We start from the raw sequence: 20517 nt of genomic DNA on the forward strand, positions 1-20517 counted from the left end.
TATATGTCTAGAACAAAGATAACTTGAAATTAAAAATGGGGTCTTGTGAAAATTCATGGTTTAGAAGTAAATAAACCACAATACCAAAGCTACAATTTTTCTTATAGAAGTATAATAACTTATTTTCCAAGGTATGAGCATAACCTAGAAACTTTTACTGTATTTGCTAAACCACTAAAGATTATGATTGACTGTATTTGAAGCATACCAAAAATCAATGAAGATAGGCTTTTGATTCTCCAGAACTCGTTAAAAAGGTACAATCGTAGGTCATCTATAATTTACGGTCACGAGAGACAGACTAGTATCACCCGGTCACAAATCTAAACCTAACTTTTCGGATCACAAAAAGTCTAGTTTAGCTAATAAAAAAATGTGTCCACCACTTGAAATGGTTTATTCTTTGCATACTGACAAACTCTGTACATTAAATTGAATAATGAAAGATATATTACAATATACCCATATAATTAGACTACAGGAATTCTGCTCGTCTACTTCCAATTGATCAGTTAGAAAAACTTTCGATAAAAAATATCTTTATCTATCAGTGAAAAATGACTGAAAAACCCAGTATTACAGAATAATGGCTTTAAAAGCGACAAATTCTCTTACTTGATCGATGTTCAAGATATGATAGCCTATATGTGCTAAGGTGGTTAGATGTAGTCTGTTCCAGCATATTTTCCTCCTCAGTAGTCTCGCTACAATTAGTAATAGCTCCACTGGAAGTAGATGCTTCTGCTGGCATACTGACATTTATCAATCTGTCATACGAAAATTCACAAATACGATAATTTAAGCCACACCACAGAACTAAATCTACAACAGTTCCGCTTATTAGAAGAGAGATCACGATAACTAATACAGACCTAAAAAGAATGGAAAAAGAATTACTTTGTGTGCAAAAATATGTTAAAATCCAACCTGAAATCTAATTAAAGTGAGTTAGGTATACACTTAACAAAAAAGCAGTAAACACAAATGTTACATTTTGACATCATCAAATACTGTCAGCCAACAAGGCGGCGAACAATAAACTTCAACTTCCGTAAATCAACAACATAGTCCTAGTTTTTTACATGGTAACTTTCTGCATGCGCAACTATGTGGAACTGAAGTGACTGACTGCGAAACCAACAATAAACATAAACCTTTTCTTATAAAAAAATGAAAATGATTAGTTCCATCTTGTATAAGTGTGGTGTTTGTATGTAATGATGATTATCTTGTACAATATTTAGCACTTAATGCAAGATCGTAAAACAATATATTCAGTTGTGCTAACCGAGTCCTATCTGACCTATATTGGGAAATTTTTGATAATTCATTGTTAACATATTGATTGAAATATTTCAAAATATCATTGTGAGTTGTTGTTTGAACATAACAGCATCCAAACTGTCGAAGGAGGACATTTTGAGTGAGAAGTATTGATGGATATAACTAGTAAAAACCATCATCAATACAATATTGACGGTGTTAGTTCTTCACAAAGTGCACGAAAATAACGAGAAGCTTTTATTTAGTTAGATAAATCAGTGAAAAGTGGTCAAACAGTCAAACAAGAAGAGTCAGTGTTGATTTTTGTCGCACATTGCTGGCTGAAATAAAGAAAAACAGTTTTACAACTCACATTGCTACCCAAAACCAACTATCTTTAGGTAGTTCTCCGAAATTCGCATGACAGAAGCTTGTGGACTTATCTATGGATAAATTTACCTTGGAAAACACTACACAATTATATCTGAAAATTGACAAACCCATATCTAGTAGCCAAATCAAATCATCCTTCGTACAAGTGTGAGGGATGCACACTCCATAATTCAGTTCGAATGACTGATATAAGAAAATATAAGGAGAAAAACATACCATCTTCTCAGGAACATCTCCCGCTGAAGGAAGTTTCGCGTATGCGGAACAATACTTTCCTTGGACATGTTGGGATAAACCGTAGCTAAAATCTGTGATATTTCGACACAATTCCATGCTTCCCAACCAGTTGATACCACCACCATAAACACCAGGGACAATCTTGCCTGCAGCATCCAACCCTTCGAAAGAAATAAAATCAAACACGTGTGCCTACACTTCACTGCCTCTTCGTTTGATCGGATAATTCCATAAACAATCGATGTCACGTCGACAACGCATGCAGAGTTGTTATACAGTGGATTGTCTTTTAACTTCTTATGATCTAAATACATAAGCATCTCGTACACTGATATCCGAGAATAATCAGCTAAAGCATCTAATGACTTGAGGAGTTTTGGATCAAACGGATGAAGAAGAACAAGCATAGAATTATCATAAGAATAGAGTGGTGGATGTTTGGTGAATACATAACTGGGTAGAAATGAACCTAAGGTAGTAAAAATCAGGAAAAACCACCTCATTGCGTAAGAAATGTCGAGTTGTATTGTTCAGTTTATATTGTCTTAGGTACTCTTGTGTCTGAAATTGAGAACTGTTAGAGTAATGTCTGAAAAGCGTAATAGATAATCTAGATCGAATTGGTAGAAAGTTCGGAAGGTCTAGTTTTTGAGACACTATAACAAATCTCAATGTTTAATGACTGTTATACAGAAAATAGGTCCTTTATAGCTATTTATAGGATTCGATATCCAGTGTATTGGCCACAGGTCTGTACAAAGCGGTTGTGCTTTTCGCTCTCGTTACTTTTCACTACATTACGATTCCCCAATTTCGTAATGTGGCAGTTATCTGTGGACCTACATATGTTATAATACGAATGAGTCCGTTTGTCTCACTGCAGAAGGATTTCCGAACATCGAAACTATCACATTACTAGGCAGGAGACTGGTTGCTATATCGAAAATAATTAAGTGAGGACGTGGGTGCTACCAAAAGACAGTTGTTTCACGAATGACAGATAAGCTAACAAGTTGTTTGTGTGTAAGGAGAAGAAGTTGGAGGATTGAAAGGGAAAACGGGGTTAATGAAAAGAGGGATAGGAAGTAGTTACTGATATGCATTAGTGGTAAACATGGTAATTTATGGGATATGCATCAGATACAGCTGACTCAAGAGAGGAATGGTTATCCATGGGTAAGTAGATGTTGTTCAAGCCTCCTCCACCGAACCTTTCCATCAATGGCACTGTGGCTACTTCGACTAGAAGAGCTTTGCAAATGGAGGCAACCCATGAGAAAATCTGTGAGGGTGTCTGGGTGTTTGATGTTGTAGGGTCGGTGAAATGTCACTGAATATCGAACAGATCATCGATCCCTGTCAAGGTCAAGGATAGTCAACGCGCATCAATCATCATATGCCATGGACTGGCTCACGCGGCAGTGGCTGTTCTTTCATTTCTGTGTTTTCGTGGTTGTGCCTTAACTAATATATTCTTGTAATAACGTCCTTTGTGTTGTACAGCCTCCATAGCGTCCATGATCCTTTGATGCGTCGATGGTTCAATCCACGTAAGGGCTGGTCGCAGGGTGTGACTTCAGCGTTAGTTGGTTCGTCATCATTCTCGTCTAACTACAGTAGGCCCCCAAACATTTCGACATAGAACATCAACGTTGATGTTCTACAATGTCTTTTCTGAAGAAAGAAGGCAGCAAGACATTGAGAAGCCGTGTGTAAGTTTCAGTGTTAGGAGAAACTCTGTGGTGATTAAGCCCAAGTGTCTACACATAAAGTGGAGAGTCGCGTTTGCATTGACTGCATCTTCCAGTGCAGTTTGAGCTGATGTCCAAACTTACCGCGGTTATAAGCCCAAAATAACGCACTGAGGAGACAAGCGAGAGCGCATTTCCGTGGAGTCTATAGGTTCTTTATGTAAAATGAAGCAGAATGTTTATGGCATGACCTTCCGATAAGTTGAGTTTAAACCCATTATCTGCTGCTCATTTCCCTATTATCGCATGGTCCTTTGGATGTTCAAATGAATCCGTTTCACATTCTTTGAACCACCAGAACTTTGTGTCGTCTGCAAACATAAGTGCTGTCGAGATTATTTTATCTAACAGGTCGTTAGTAAAGGTCAAGAGCAGAAGTGAATCTAAGAATTTTCCTTGTGAAACTACTTACGTTGAGACCAATAAACTTGCGCGCACTCTACTTACATTGGCAAGAAACATCCTGTTCTCCAGAGACCTTTGGGGTCAATGTTGTAATGGGTCAGTGAAACCCATCTTTGCAACATTCGCTATGAGGGATATGTGAGGAAACAGGCTGAAGACATTCCCGAATTGAAGAAATAATATCTGAGCCGTTATGCTTCGGCCACAACAAGTCATCCAGCCATCCCATTCCATGAGAAGTTTGGAAAGACAAGACGTTTCTTCCAAAAACTCATGTTGTACTTGATGGAGAATGTTGTTTTTATCCGCGTATCCCTTCATTTTTTTCGTCAACTGTTTCACTCATTACTTTTGACAGCATCGAGTGCAATGCAACTGCTCTGTAACAGGAAGGGATTTTTCAAACGCTCTTTTTGGAGATTCGAGAGTGATCTGCTTTCATTCCCTTGAGAGTCGGCGTGAACCAACTGAGTGACTGAATAGGCTATTGGCTACAAGTGTGCTGATGAGTTCCGCGAACTGTTTCAAGATTATCAGTTGTATATTAACACATCGTGATGACGTTCCTGGGCGGAGGGATTTTGGTCGCTTTAATACTAGCCTGGGGGTTGGTTGAATATTTTTAAGACCTTCATCTCGTACAACGCTTGAGAGGTGTTCTGAGCTTGCTGGTTCCAGGTTTGATTAGTCTGTGAAGTTGACATTAAATATTACTACCATCTCTAAGCTAGAGAGATCTTTGTGATCTTGCAATGCGTGCTGCCTAAGGTTCTCCTATTGATCTTCTGCTTGCTATTCTTGATGGGAGTAGGATTCTGGGTAGGTGTATGATCCTGATTATTTAGTTGGAAACTTAGTTTCGATGCTTTGGTTAAGTGATCTATGTTACACACGTTACTTTAAGATTTTTTATCTGGTGTGATTTTGGGCCATTTCGTGATCTTGTTTCTAGAAATATGGATTTTGTTAACCTCTGAACAGAGAATTCTGACTCTACTGGTCGTTCTTGTATTCATGTTATCAGTTCTGGTTGCGGCGCCATCATTGTGCATGCTACTCAATAGACCGAATTGCAAAATGTGAAACAATCTATGGAGAAAGTACGCAAAACGAAAGTTTCGACGGAGGGAAATAACATGGTGAAGTATATATACGTTACAGTAGAAAAAGCCCTCAAAAACACTTGAAAGTACAACGTTACTTTGGACCGTACTAGCGAGCGATTTCGTGTGGACCTAGTATCTTATCACACGTCCTGTGTTTGAAAGTGTTAGGATGTGTGTATGTTGCAGTTTTAGTAACCAAGACTAGAGCAGTCGATAGAGTCAGCTAGATCTGTCACTTACTGATTTGACCTTGTTGTGGTTATGGTCAGACTTTTCGGTATGGTTGTCTATCTTCAACGTCAAAGCTCAGCTAGTGTCCTTGCAATTATTTAAATGTTTTTAATAAATTAGAGCGGACAGTGGTATTTTAGGTTCTTAGGAAGCGATCAAAGAGGCTACGTCACGCATAAAGAACACATGAGCTTATACCTACTGATGCTACGACATATCTTTCAGCCTTTTTTGTGAATATCAGAGATAGTTATTCATTTGAAACCTATGGGCTCAGTGGATTAGATATTTATTTGTGATTCGGACAGTTTTTCGTATTTATGAATTTAACTTCAGTAAGAATAACGAACGGTGGGGAATCTAATGAATACATTTTATGTAAAAGTTCCTCTCTAGCCACGTGCAACAAAATAACACGAATATCACTCCTTATATTAATTATAGATCGTTTATTCACATTGCTCTTCATTCTAATTTTTACTGATGAGAATACCTTGGATATTATGGCACGAAGTATCGACGCTGTTTCTTACCATTATTACTGTTTAATCTACACGTTCGCTGAACTACGTGTTTAAATTTTAATGTTTAAATCCACAAATAACTATCATACCGACTGAAACGAGTGCACTCAAGTAGCTGAACCACCAATCGTTGGACAGTATCAAATGGTTGAAGGCGTATCAAAATAACTGCGAACGAGCACGAAGAAATTAATCCGTCCGTTCTAGCTCGAGACAAACGCGTTGATTATATATTCTCAAGGCGCGGTATATGTATGGTACGTTACATCTTTTTCATTTGAGTGCTTCCATCCTGACTTCACTAAAGTAGGTAGATAATTGCCTAATTCTTCGCATAATAAAATTAAACGTAAAGGTAATATATTTTCACTACCATCTTTTTTCATACTTTCTCATGACTTCCTCGGTTTTTATATCTCTATTGATAAGTTTGTCCACTTGTTTAGACTAATTTATAAGGAAATTGACTTTCCTGAACATTCGTTTTCTAGTAAATCACAAATTCCATCACGGTTAGTCCAGTTGTTTTTCCGCAACTGTCTTCGTCTACCGTAACTACGCTTGTAATTGGATTTGCTGTATATCCTTTAAGTGAATGAACTATTTTATTAATGATCCTCCAAGGGTTAATTTTCCGATAAGTGGTTGGTCATATAAAGTTAACGTGTGCAAAAAAGAGGTCGCAGAAGGAATTGTGATCGTAATTGTGTTATCCAGATTAGAGGGAAGTTATGTAGTCGGGTGGAAAAGAAAACACGGCAAGACTATCATTTATAGACGACCTATGAACGAATCTTAAACAATCTTGAAATCTATTAGCGAATCAGCAAACAGTTGGTATTGAGTAAAAATATATTACACAAAACCAAAGAATTAAAGTAGATACACTTCTTTTACACGGTTCAAAAACTTGTCAAGGTTAGAAAGAGGTTCAGATGTTCAAAAATCGTAATGTATACGTAGAGGAACTCATCTATTCGGCTCCGTAATAGTCTGTCTCTGGAGCCATTATGAAGTCGCAAAAGCCCTTTGAGCTTCGACCACATAGCTTCAATATTGTTTGTGTGTATTCCAGTTGTGTGAGCTTGTCACTTTTTTTACTCATATATCCCTGCAATACTCATACCAGTAAACAGTCGGAGCTTCAGTAACATCTGCGAGTGTCGCAGCCAATGTTACTGGTGCTTTTATTATACAGTTCGCAGCAAATATTATAATTTGACTTAGTCTCAATCTGGATGGAGAGAAAAAAGTTCCTATTCTAGCAGACTTGTTCCTCTAACATCGAAAGATAACATCACCAGGGTAGCCTGCACAAGGTCTACAAGTCAATTAACTACCGAAGTTACAATAAAGAAACCTCTTAGTAGTCCCATTCATTGTAACCGCTTAATTGTCACGTCTCTAAAATCCTCTGTGAACCGATCGTACGTGAGCATCAGGTACTGAAATTAGGGTCGTAGCCTTGAAATCCCTCAAATGCTTATGATTGGCTCGTCCAAAAATTATAGTCTCGCCCTTAAACTGCAACTAGTCTATCTTTTAATCTGCGCTTCAGAAAAGAAGTTTAACTTTTCAACCGGTGTTAGGATTGTTAAGCTACTCAGCTCTCTGCACTCACAACTATCCTTTCTACTTTTTCTAAGTGATATAAACCACGTTTTAAGCAAGAGAGTACGGCTTGTGCACGGCTTTCTGCTTTCGGCCACTAGGGTTGTGTAAACTTCACGAAAATACTCTTATTTATTGGTGAAAGCACTCCTTTAACCCCCCCTTTAGTTCTAAACTCGTTATCTACAACCGAATATCTGTGAGCCATGTTCTTTGTGTTATGACTTACTATAAGTGCTAGATCATTATAAGAGAGGACTAAAGGCACTGACACCTTCATGCTGCATTTACTGACATTTACGTGCATAATTTGCATGTAGATATACGTGGCTGCAGTGATAAGTGTTAGCCAGAGATTAGACCAACTTGCCAAAATGTCTAGGTTGGACTTAAGTGCACGTACATCAGCCTCTTCTGCCTGTCAGATCTTGATATCAGCATTAAATAACATGCGAGACATAGTGATACATGGGAGTTCATTTACATTGCCCCCAAATGCCCTGGTACAGTCGAGAGTGGGGAAAGTCCGCTCTCCCTCTCCAAATGCTCTCCCATGGCCACGCGAATATATAGCCTCTGCCAGGGAAGTCCTACTCACTGCCTTCTCGTGGCGGGGATGTTGTTTACGAAAGTGAGAGGACGAAAAGCGAATGCCCGGCGCTTTAACCGGGTTGGTGGACATGGAAAGTTCACCTAGGGGAGTTGGAAAACCCTGATTCCAAACCAATGGTGCATGTGGGCTCCAGGATCCTGATGGAACGAATGGCGTCAGTCAGTCAGTCAGCTACAACGTAGGACCAGGCACATATATGCATCGGTCCAAGTTGCCATACCTCGTTAGCACAACAAGATGAACACCGGATTCATAGTAGTTAATTTAGTGTTGGTAGTAGTATATAAATTATAGGTTGTATATAAGGATATAGTACAGGAAGGAAGAGAGATATGAAGCACTTTTAGTCTCAAGGTTTAAGGGAAGATAAAGAGTGTATACACCTACGCCATTGTGATCGATTCTGAGCCATGTCACACAGAGTCTCCAACCATTGGTTACGATAGTCACGCGGACCCCAACCAGGTAGTCTGCATCTGCCAACATGGCTCAGACTAGAAGTTAGCGACTTCAAACACTGATGCCATGTTTTGGTTTGGCCGCCCCTAACTCTCTTCCAACCGTCCCCAATACTAGTCATCATAGCGCGTCGTGGTAATCGGTGTTCAGGCATACGTAACACATGGCCCAACCATCTCAGTCGATGAAGATTCATCACCTCATCAACTGATTTACCATCGTTCCCTAATACCCTGCGTCTAACCTCACTATTACTTACCCGGTTATCCCAGCAGATGCGAGCAATATTTCTAAGGCATCTGTGGTCAAATACTAGTAACTTACGAGTATCTTCTACTCTTAATGGCCATGTTTCACAGCCGTAAAGTAGAACAGAGCAAACTGATGCGCAGTATACTCGTCCCTTAATTGATAGACGGATATCTCGTCTTCGCCATAGGTGACGTAAGTTGGCAAAAGCCGAACGAGCTTTTTGAATCCGTGATGAGATTTCGTCAGACACCAACCCATTAGGGCTGATCAGACTTCCGAGATAAGTGAAGTTGTCGACGCGTTCGACTACTTCACTCCCTATCCTTAGTTCGGGTGTTGACGCAGGCCAGTCCTGGAGTAACAATTTACATTTGGATGGGGAGAAACGCATCCCAAACATCCTGGCATTATTACTGAGTTCCAACAGAGGACTCTGCATTTTGTCAGCGTCTTCACCAAACAGGACTATGTCATCTGCGTATTCTAAGTCGCTTAGTGGTCCCCCTGGTAGGAGATCAATTCCTGTAGATTCAGTCGAAGAGAGTGTTATTTCCAGCAACATGTCTATAATGAAGTTAAACAAAAACGGGGATAGTGGACAGCCTTGACGGACACCACTTGAGGTTGTAAAATCATATGACAGTTCGCCATAAGCTCTCACTCGACTAATAGTGTCCGAGTAAAGAGCCTTCAAAAGGTTTATATACTTCTCAGGTACACCTTCCAATGACAGACACTGCCACAGAACCTCTCGGTCTACAGAGTCAAATGCTGCTTTCAAGTCAAGAAAAACTATCATTGTCGGACGCCGATAAACGTGTCTGTGCTCTAAAACTTGACGAATGGTGAATATGTGGTCGATACAGCCACGACCAGGTCTGAAGCCAGCCTGACTTTCTCGTGTTTGTAGTTCACGAGTCTTAGTTAGGCGCCCGATAATTATTGAGGCTAGTATTTTAGATGCTATGTTAGTTAGACTAATCCCTCTATGGTTATCGCAGGATGATTTCGACCCCTTTTTATATATTGGGACAATCAGTGATTGTGACCAGTCGGATGGGATTACATCCGTCTCCCAGATTTTAGCCAGAATATTAGTCAACCTAATCGCTAAAATTGGATCACCATATTTAAAGACCTCTGGAGCCAATCCATCAGGACCAGCTGCTCTTCCTCGTTTCAGATTACCTATAGCCTTTTGAACTTCAAGTAGGGTCGGGGGGCCTACTTCAATGTTCCATTCAGGTTTTCTAGGAATAGTGGGTAGTTGTGCAGTAGCTGAAGGCCAGCTAAACTGCTCCTTAAAGTGTTCCGCCCATCGTTCTAAACGTTTAGGTTGAGAGCAGATAAGGGTTCCGTCTTTTTCCGAGATTGTCTCACTTACACTTGACTTCTTAATTCCGGTTTCTTTTATTAGTCTGAATAGTTGTCTGGTGTTGCCTACAGTCGCTGCCTTTTCCATCTCTTTTGCTTTCGTTGCCCACCACTGCTCACGATCGTTCCTTAGACTTTTAGTTAACCTAGATCTAATTTGTTTACGCTCGTCGTCATGTTCAGAGCCTGATGGGATGAGTTTACGCGAATCCATCAGTGAAATAGACTTAGAAGAAATCCATTGGTTTTTTGGAGCCCTGTGGTTTAAATGACTAATAGATGTTACTGCTGTTTCCACAGCTGTTCGTATGTCTTTCCAAGCAGCATCTGGGTCAGTCTCGTTTACAGAACTGCCTAGATGTGAACTCAGTTGTTTCTGGAATTCGCATTTGGCTTTCTCGTCCTCCAGTTCAATCCTAACGGGTCTTCTTAGTTTACTTTTCCTGCGTCCATTGAGGCGCAGACAAATGCGCGCTCGTATTAAAGCGTGATCAGAGTCTAAACAAGTATTCCAATACGAGCGACAATCTTCTATTGAGCCTCTCCAACGATGACTGATAACAATATGGTCTATTTGAGTCCATCGTTGGGTTGGTGCAGGTGGTCGCCATGTTAGACGATGTCTCTCCTTATGCTTAAAATTAGTGCTTGCTAGAAATAAACGATTGTCTGAGCATAGTTGCAACAGACGATCACCATTATCGGTTCGTTGAGCCGGAATACTAAAACACCCACCTAAATGTCTTTCTGTTTGATTTAAGCTGCCTACCTGGGCATTAAAGTCACCCTCTACGACTACTATGTCTGAGCGCTTAGCTTTCTGTAAAAGTCATCTTTCACCTCATCATGGCTGCAGTCAGTGGGAGCGTAGGCAGAAACGACGAAAAGGCAACGACGTGTGTCCCTATCCTTCCGAGTTCTTACGGAGCCATTTAGCCGGACAGCACACAGGCGACTGTTAACGGGGATCCATTCTAGTAGTGCCTGTTCTGCCCTTGTACTTAGTGCTATGCCTACACCTGCAAGTCCACGAGAACTAGCCAACGGGTCGCCAGATACACGGAGGGTGTATTTCGTCGGCTGTCCATTTTGGCGAGGTGAGGTCAAGTGAATGACCACACTGGGATCCTGTATGCGTGTTTCGGAGACACAGCATACATCAATGGTACGAGATTCTAGGGTTTTAGCTAAGGAGGTCTGTTGACCGATTTGGCATAGGGTACGTACGTTGAAGGCTCCTATGTGTAGTTTGGAGCGAGGTTTTAGTAGACCTGGGACAGCGTTTCGCGCACTAGAATCGTTGGCCATGGTGACACTTGAGGAGGAAACTGAGAGAGGAAGTTTAGTGTTGAAAGTCAAGGTAGAAGGAATAGTAGGGATTGAAGAAGGAGATTGATTATGAATACAGTGGTCTTGAGTGTTGTTAGAGGTATGAGGGTAGTTATCACTTCCCGGTTGCCCACATCGTGGAAGGATTCTTCTAGAGGTACCTGAAAAGGAAATTGGGTTAGAAGTGGTCTTAATGACCTGAGAGCGTGACCGCAGTGCCCAAGGGACAACTGCTTGAGGTCGGTCACACACGACCTTTTTGTGGGTAGTTTTTGTGTTAGCTCCGTTCTTCAAAAAAAAAACCTTACCGCCGGAGACGGATATCCGTGGGATAAGGCGAGGTGTGCATTTTTAGGGTCGACCTTTTCTAACCCCACCCCTCCTTGTGGGAAGGCAGCATCGCTGTCATGCTGGTTGTCTGAAGGAAACACCTTACTGCCGTCACACCTCTGTACAGTCAGCAGTATGACTTCGCCTTCGGACCTTGGGTTTGCTGCTTTTAGTCTCACCGCTCTTCAACCGACCTGTCTGGCATGGTAGGACCTCGAGGAACGATTGTTCCAGCCAGCATAGCTCGATTGCTTCATCACGATAGGCAAGCCCGACCACCACGTCAAGGTAGGAGCAACGATCGGGAAAACGAATGGCGTATGAACTTATTGTTGGTCAACGGCTACCATGGAACTGCATCTCCTCACGATGCTCCACTGCCTTGTGGATCAGACCTTTAGGTCAAAGGCTCGGGGTGTGGCCCCCTAAGAAAACCACCTACTTCAGTCTGGGCACCTGGGCAGTATCTCAGCCTTCACACAAATCAAATGAGATTTGTGAGGCGCATATTTATCTGGTGCTTTTTGTACCAATATTTATGTGTTTAAATAAATAAATAAAAAACAATAAGTGTAATCGGTAAACGACCTAAAACAAAGCTCTGTGATTATCAACGAAGTACTGGTTAATACAAAATTCTTACTATCTGCTGACAGCCTACTCGAAAGTCTTCACCCTAGATCAACAGCTCAGCAATTCCTAAATGTCCCAGCTACAGTAGAAGCCTGTTATGCGATATCTTATCAAAAGCTTTAGTGAAATTAACGTCGACAATATTTCCAGAATTCCCTGTGTTTAGTCACGTTATTATTGTTCCATTTATTTGAGAAAATTCTTCATTTGTACTGGAAATTATCAGTTGTTGACTAGGTGACTTAAATTAAGGAGAATAATATTGTGTTTTTTGTGCAATTTATCTGTTAAAAGAATGAGAATAAAAAGCGAAAATATCAGGGCAATAGATTGAAATTACATGTGTTGTGTTTCACTGGCAGAGCTAAACTTGTGTGTGTTCGGTTAAAAACAATCTGCTCAATAATTTTTCTGGTTAGCGTCTTTTTAGCGAGTTGGTTTTCTACGGGATGGGGTCGATAACCCCATGCCCAACCCTCCTCCTTTACTCGGGCTTGGGACTGGCAGTAGCCCCCGGAGGAGCTACCGGCGGAGTTAGAAACATTCTGCACAAGTTTATTATAAGTTTTGATCAGCGGATAGTGCATTAAACTGAACGGAAATATAATTTTACATGTAGTATGAGCACGTACTACGTCCGTAACCGTGATGCAGTATCTGAAAAAAAATAACTACACAGGCATACGGATATATAAACCAAACCACTTTTAAAAGCAAACAACTGCTTCATAATCGTTTCATCATGCTGAGTAGGCAGTAAAGTCTCTTCACTGTTTCCTAGTTCGAAGTTTTGTGAGATGAATTGAAGTTATTTATTGTATTAGGTCTCAAAAATAAATTCTCCCATATCTTTCGGAAGCATCCATTTTTCAGTTTAAAAACACTTACACTATCTTTTATAATGAATAAAACCAATCGTTTTTTATTTGATACATATATATATATATATATATATATATATATATGTCATACTATTAAAACAGATGTCCACAATTCCAAGAGAAAATATATGCTCGAACTGTCTGAAACAAGCTGATGTGCATCTGATATGTGTTGAATGTGATTGCGTACAGCTATGTATTACTGTAAGTTTTTTAGACTTATTGTTACTTTCAGTGCTACTGTTACGGTGCTGAGTCTGGGATACACAAGAAAAACCATGGTTATCGGGTTTCGGTAAATATTCTGTAATCCCTCTGTTGATTACTATAGAGACTAAATTTACTGCCACACTCTATCCTCGAGGGTTGGAATTCTGAGGAGGAATTGAATCTTCTTGAAGCACTGGAGCAGTATGGAATTGGGAATTGGTACGTACTTTTTCTCCCACTCAGTTTACATTTTTAGGGAGGATATAGCTCTAAAAGTGGGAACTAAAAGCTCTGAAGAATGCATGTATCATTACTGTAATCGCTATTTGGGTGGAGTATTTGGCCTGGAGCTGTTGAATGATAATAAATATCCTTCTCGAATTACAGATCACACAAACCGTGTAGTGGCATCTCCTATGCAACCACCAAAAGCACCATTTATTGATATTGAAGATCAACAGCTGTTGGGTTACATGCCAAATCGTGGTGACTTTGAACGAGTTAGTTTTGTTCAGACACTTTCGTTTATCTAGATTTTTTATAGGATTATGACAACGATGCTGAGAGTATACTATGTAGATTACATCCCAGTTTTTCTCATGATGACCTAGAGGACGGTATGTGGATTAAAATAGTTTATTGTAGTAGCTATGGATCTTTGTAACTGCTCTATTTCATCCCTGACTAGAAATCGTTTTAGTTCCATCTTACTCATGACTAGTTGGTTGTATCGAAATTTTAAAATTAAGCATGAATAGAATTAAACTATTTATTATTTATTTATTTGTCTAAACATACATATTGGTACAAAAGGGCACCAGATACATATGCGCCACACAAAACAATGAAAATAGGAAGAGAAAGGGTGAAAAAAAGAAAAAAGGGGGACTGAAATGTACAACCGTTAAGAAATTCAGTTAAGAAATTAAACTATTTCTTAGGCCTAATCTCTGTTTGCCTCAACGAGTGATGTTTATCTGAATAAGATTATATTAATAGAAGTCAAGAGTCTCCCAAACCAAAACGTAAGATCGGTCCATAGTCTGACCCGCCCTGGTAGATCCAGACTACCTTTTTAAGATTTGCGCAACAACCGCAATCAGCGACTGAAAACTTTGGGGACATGACTCAAAATGTCGCAATGACTCAGATGCATACACTTATCTCCATCTAGATCTTGAGCTGCAGTATGTCTTCATACATACCCACACTGTTTTTTGAACCATATTCTCAATACTTATTCACATTTGTCCTAGGTTCAACACTGATCATAACTGACTGATAGGCATTTGGGTTCTTATTGTTTGCGTCTTATTTTAACCTAGTTGACAAAATATAATCTGGAGTTTGTGAAATTTGAGTGAAAAACACTCATAATAACTTGATAATAAGAACTATAGCACGAGATTATATGACATGATTTATAACAATTTAAGTTTGTGTAACGCTTACGCAATGTGTAATTAAAGAAGTCTAAAACTAGTTAACTGATAATATATCACAATGGTAAAATAGTTGAGATCGACTTTTTTTGTCTCATCTAAAAAAGTACCAGGGTATTCAAGTGAGGTTCTACCGAAAAAAATCAAGAGTGAAAAAAATTAAAGAATCCAAAAACTAAAAAAAGGAACGGTAGTATTTTTTAAAGTACAAACCTATGGGAAATGCACATAATGGATTAAGTCCTAGATAAAGTAAATGGTAAGATATTTTTGATGTTTACGAAGTACAAGCTACCTCACATTAAGTACCATAACTTTTTGTTTGAGGGATTTACAGACGAATTTATTTCTAGAAAGCAACCTTAAAATCAAAATATTGGTTCGTTAGTAGATCATCGCCAGTTTATTACTTGAGGATCATACTCCTAATCACTTTCACTCTTATAGATGTATTTCAGATTACATACTTCTAGCAAGTGATCGATTACTCATATTAACAAATAACCTAACTGATATTCGTCTCTATGAAAAATAAAGGATTGAATTCGTACTTGAACACTTCTCTGTCAAAATGATATCATATGAAAATAAGTCTTAAATAAATCTGTATAGTGGAAACTAAAATGCATCGTTTATTTCAGAAAAAAGTAAATATGCTGATAACAATATTCAAGCTTTTCCTATTAAATTTTTTATTCATGATGAATTGTTTAACCAGAGATAAATAACTTATTTCGTTGCAACTACCCCACCATTTGAATAGACGACTAACTGCTCTCCACTAGACTTTGCATGAAACAACGTAAAGTGTCAATCACTGAATCGTGTTATAGTATTGTGTGAATAAAATTCATTTTGTGGTGGATATCATCAGGTCTCAGGGAGTTAAAATCTTTTCTGTAATAACTGACCAAATTTTAATAATTAGTAGATAATAGCATAATGTCACGGTATCTGATACTTTTTTGATAAAAACTGCTATTTTAGATGCCTAATTATAACTAGTTTATACTTTTGGGATAAAAAGAAATACTTTAAGGTATAAATTCATTGAATTGGATGGTGGAAGTTTGCGGTTTGGAGATTCGATCTTTAATCGTTGGATCGTGGGTTGAATCTCACTCCATCTACTATGAATGGATCCTTGCGTAGTGTATGTCTGAGTCTGTACCATCCAACTATCTGAACCAAAATAGATGAAACGAAGTTCTTACCTGCGATTCATTAGTTGAAAACTACACCCTCTAACCAATGATCTCATAACTCCATCATAATAGTTATATCATTTCACCCTTATTTTGTAAGTTTTGAATATTTAGTTGATTGATTGTTGTGCATAGCGAATCGAGTATAGGTCTGCACACTTAATTTAGTGCCAAACTGTTTTCCGTGAAGACTAATTATACTAATCAGCTACCCGAAACTAAAATACCATCATGAGGTTCAAAAATAATCATTGAAATTTCAATGCTTCGATTACGGAATCATTTCCTCACTTTCCCTAATTAACATTGGTTTACTTTGACACGAAATTATAAAAAAATAACTACGATATGAAGATATTTCACTTCAATCGAATCTGTCTTATTTTAAAGTTTACATAATCGTCAAAATCTAAAGTCCTAAATTTATGTGAAACTGAGTCATCTTCACATATATCCGGTGGTTGGTCGTCTAAAAGGAATTAAACAACTGATTGCGCATAGACGATCGTCAGTTGTTCAGTAGTAATAATCTTTTTTAAGAGAACGTCTATTTTTTCAAAGAAAGATAAATTTCTGCGTCACTAAAATTAATATTGTTTGTTCTTATTCATTACTTTTGGTATTGTTTTGTTGGTATATGTATTAATTTTTAGTTATTACCGTATTAGTCAGCTCTAAAAATATCAGATATTTACTTGAGTATTCACTAAAATTTGTATAATTATCCAATATTTTTTTAGCTTTAAAAGTAGCACAAGTCAATATTTACATGCAAAGATTGCGTGAGCGTCAAAGGCGCAAAGAAATCGCTTGTGAGCATGCTTTGATTCCTCATATTCTAGCATTTATTTTAAACAAACGTATAAAAAAACGTATCCCTGTAGTAGGAAAACACACTGCAAAAGGATATACACCTGCCAGAAGTAAACATCGTGGACGTCCACCATCATTGACAAATATATCACACAACAAATTAAATAATAAAATAACACCTATGAGAAAACTATCCAACATTAATGAATCTCTGAATAAAGGTTCAACTAAAAAGCCTTCTCCAAGTAGTTGGCTTGCTGCTCCATTTATTGTTCAGTCATCTGAGTTGATAAAAGGTGCACCAATTGTAGTCAATATCTCATCTAATGTTTTGAATAATCAAGTATTAACCGATTCCAAAAGTATAAATTCAACTAATATCTACAAAGTTGAATCAACAAACTCATTGGAGGATTTCAACGGATTGTAAGTTTTTAATTAGTAATATTGTAGCATGACAAAATATTGATGTTCTTTCTAAGGCGAACACCGTTAGTTCACTCACAAACGTTACTGAATTCAGTCATCATTACTTCCATTTATGGCAACTTGAATAAGAATTCTATTTCATGTTATACATTGGTGATAGTTTTAATACTATAATACATACATTTTAGAAAATCCAATATTGATATTATTTAAGGTCACTTGCCCCGTGATTAAGTGAGTTAAGTGCTTTTCATAATTCACAAATATTTCAACCTATCGTATGAGGCGGCTGAAATATACCCATGATTAGTGAAACAATCAACGAAGTCAGGTTGTTAGTATAATTCCAAACCAGCTGATCCAAATGTTAGACAGTGTTTAACAATAAAACTTTGATAATCTCTCTTATATTCCTCTAGATTTACACCAAACATAACACAAAACTCAATCCACAAACATTCAGTAAAAATGAAAATTTCGTCCTGAGAAAATAGAGTCTCTCAGTAGACAAATGCTTATTGTTTTAATGCTTTTAATCAGACTCTTAATTCAAAGTTAGGAATCATCTTTAGACTAATCTAACTGATGTTAGTTGCTGATCACTTACAAGACATGAGACAAAGGTATATTCTGTCGAAACATTAAGAAAGCATAAAATTGACCTATAATTTCATTGGTGCTTGACCTAATTTCTGCTCAACATCACAGAATTAAAAAGTCGATTAACATTAGGTTTAATTCCAATTTTGGGATATGTATGTACGTGTAACATCCAATTTCTTTGATCACTTATCAAAATGAGGTTGGTTCAAAAGGGTTCTTTTGTATACTCAGATAGCAATAAGTGATTCGAAAGAAATTAGGGAGTATGTATCGAAATGCATTACTCAATGTTTTGACCAGAACTCCAACCAAGTACATATGGCTTCAAGCACCAGTACATTATCCATTCAACTACCTAACCTATACAACTACTAGCTTGTGCAACGGCTGTGAATTTCAATTTAATTTGTAATGGTGTAGATTATTAACTTAAAATTCATGTCCATTATTGTACAAGTGAATGATTATTTAATTTCATTAGCTAAGCGGATAAAGGGTTGGGCGTTTGAAACAAAATGTACTGAGTTTGAATCCCATAATAAACGTCAACTCTGAGGTGCAGATCAATTCAGCGGACGGGCACCAAATAGTATGATATATATATCCATTCTTCTAACTTTTAATCAGCGTAATATTTCTGCTTGTCACTTTCTTTTGTACTACATTTCTTTATTTGAATGAATTGCTTGAAGGATTCTATTGTTTGGTTGATTGTATATGTATACTTTTTGAACTACCGTATACAGAAGTGAGTGTTCATTACAAGCTGTGAAATGAGAACCCTTGACAACTAAGGTGGGAACTGAACAACCGTCCCTATCTAGTTTATAGCTCATCAACACCGTAGACTCACTGTATCGTATTTGTTGAAAAAGATTTCAAGCTCTTATGTTGTGTCGTAGGTACACACTATCGTAATCCGGATAAAGATGAAATATTTACTTATGAAATATATATAAGGTCCAATACAAATGAACATTAAGTATATATATTCACAAAGATATTGTTTAATTTGGGTACAGTTCACTTATAAGTACAACCACGGAAGACTTATCTTTCAGTCAGTAAAGGGAGTCGCTCTTCCTATTACAAAGCATGTGAAAGGAAACTATAGCAGGATCTTCATCGGATTTGATTCCATGCTTTGTCTGATTACGTCTCAAACTACTGAGTTACATCGTTAGGACCTTAATCAGGGAGTTTTGACAGACCGATAGATTTCAGATCTATACAGATTTCTTTCTTCATACCTGGTCATCATTCTATAAATTGGTCAAGGACAATAGACAGTTTTAGATTTATTTGTTTATTTAAACATATAAATATTGGTACAAAAAGGCACCAGATATATATGCGCCACACAAATCTCATTTGGTTTGTGTGAGGGCTGAGATACTGCCTAGGTGCCCAAACTGAAGCAGGTGGTTTACTTAACAGGCCACACCCGGAGCCTTTAACCCAAAGGTCTGATCCACAAGACAGTGGAGCATCGTGAGAAGATGTAGTCCCATGGTAGCCGGTGACAAACAATTGATTCATACTCCATTTGTCCCCTCAAGATACTGGAGTCAGCCCATGGGCACGATTGGTTTGGAATCACGGTTTTCCAACTCCCCTAGGTGGACCCTCCGTATCCACGAACCCGGTTAAAGCGCCGAACATTCGCTTTTCGTCCTCTCAATTTCGTAAACAACAGTAATGCCACGAGAATGCAGTGAGTAGGACTTCCTTGACAGAGGCTATATACGCGTGGCCATGTGAGAGCATTTCGAGAGGGAGAGCAGACTCTCCACACTCTCGGCGGTACCAGGGAACCTTAGTATTTATTGGTTTTCACAGCTAGTGTTAGTTCTGTGATGAAAGCGAACACTGTTTATTAATTTGAAAGTCTACTTAAAGTTTTGTTTGCTGTTTTTTAAAAATTTTGTCTCACTTCTTATGTAATCAAAAATTAATTCTTTTTATTTCAGTTATTTAAACGAAAAATTAAAACCATTTCTAAGATATTTCACTGGTATACAAGGGAAACAATTTATGGAGAATTTGTATAGTAAGTCATTGTTATTTATAACGTAATTTACTTTGGAATTTTTCCTAGAAGAAGAATTAATGAAACATGAAATTAAATATTTACTTGATTTACGAGCCACAGGAAAAACACAATTAACAGGAAAAACACAATTAACGGGTTAGTTATTACTTTATTATTATTATTATTATCATTAGTATTAGTAGTAGTGGTAATAGTTTTGCTCTATGCTTGTGAAACCTGGCCTCTCCGAGTTGAGGATGTTAGACGACTCTCTGTGTTCTATCATCGTTGTCTCCGAAGGATTGCTGACATCCAGTGGCAACACCATGTTAGTAACGCAGAGGTTCGGCATCGTATGTTTGGGCGCAGAGACAATAATCTAATTGGTGCC

General features: G+C 38.1%; 2 protein-coding genes across 2 annotated transcripts in view; one reads left to right on the plus strand and one right to left on the minus strand.

Moving 5' to 3' along the window:
• Smp_124340 (hypothetical protein) overlaps positions 1 to 2396 on the minus strand; it is a gene marked incomplete at both ends in the record, with an annotated part of 29734 nt that extends 27338 nt beyond the window's left edge. Inside the window, 4 exons of the mRNA XM_018793069.1 lie at positions 616 to 872; positions 1637 to 1839; positions 1873 to 2054; positions 2090 to 2396. Coding sequence (XP_018647618.1) covers positions 616 to 872; positions 1637 to 1839; positions 1873 to 2054; positions 2090 to 2396 — 949 coding nt within the window. The remainder of the gene's footprint in view (positions 1 to 615; positions 873 to 1636; positions 1840 to 1872; positions 2055 to 2089) is intronic.
• An 11098-nt stretch (positions 2397 to 13494) lies between these two features.
• Positions 13495 to 20287, plus strand: Smp_004040 (transcriptional adaptor 2 (ada2)-related; the record flags this gene model as incomplete). The annotated part of the gene is made up of 8 exons (XM_018793070.1): positions 13495 to 13596; positions 13628 to 13687; positions 13724 to 13821; positions 13859 to 14102; positions 14147 to 14219; positions 16990 to 17488; positions 20065 to 20144; positions 20193 to 20287. 8 exons carry the CDS (start codon positions 13495 to 13497, stop codon positions 20285 to 20287), a joined length of 1251 nt encoding a protein of 416 aa, XP_018647619.1.
• Between the last annotated feature and the right edge of the window lie 230 nt (positions 20288 to 20517).

This window comes from Schistosoma mansoni, chromosome 1 (genome assembly GCF_000237925.1).
Source record: "Schistosoma mansoni strain Puerto Rico chromosome 1, complete genome".
Taxonomy (NCBI): domain Eukaryota; kingdom Metazoa; phylum Platyhelminthes; class Trematoda; order Strigeidida; family Schistosomatidae; genus Schistosoma; species Schistosoma mansoni.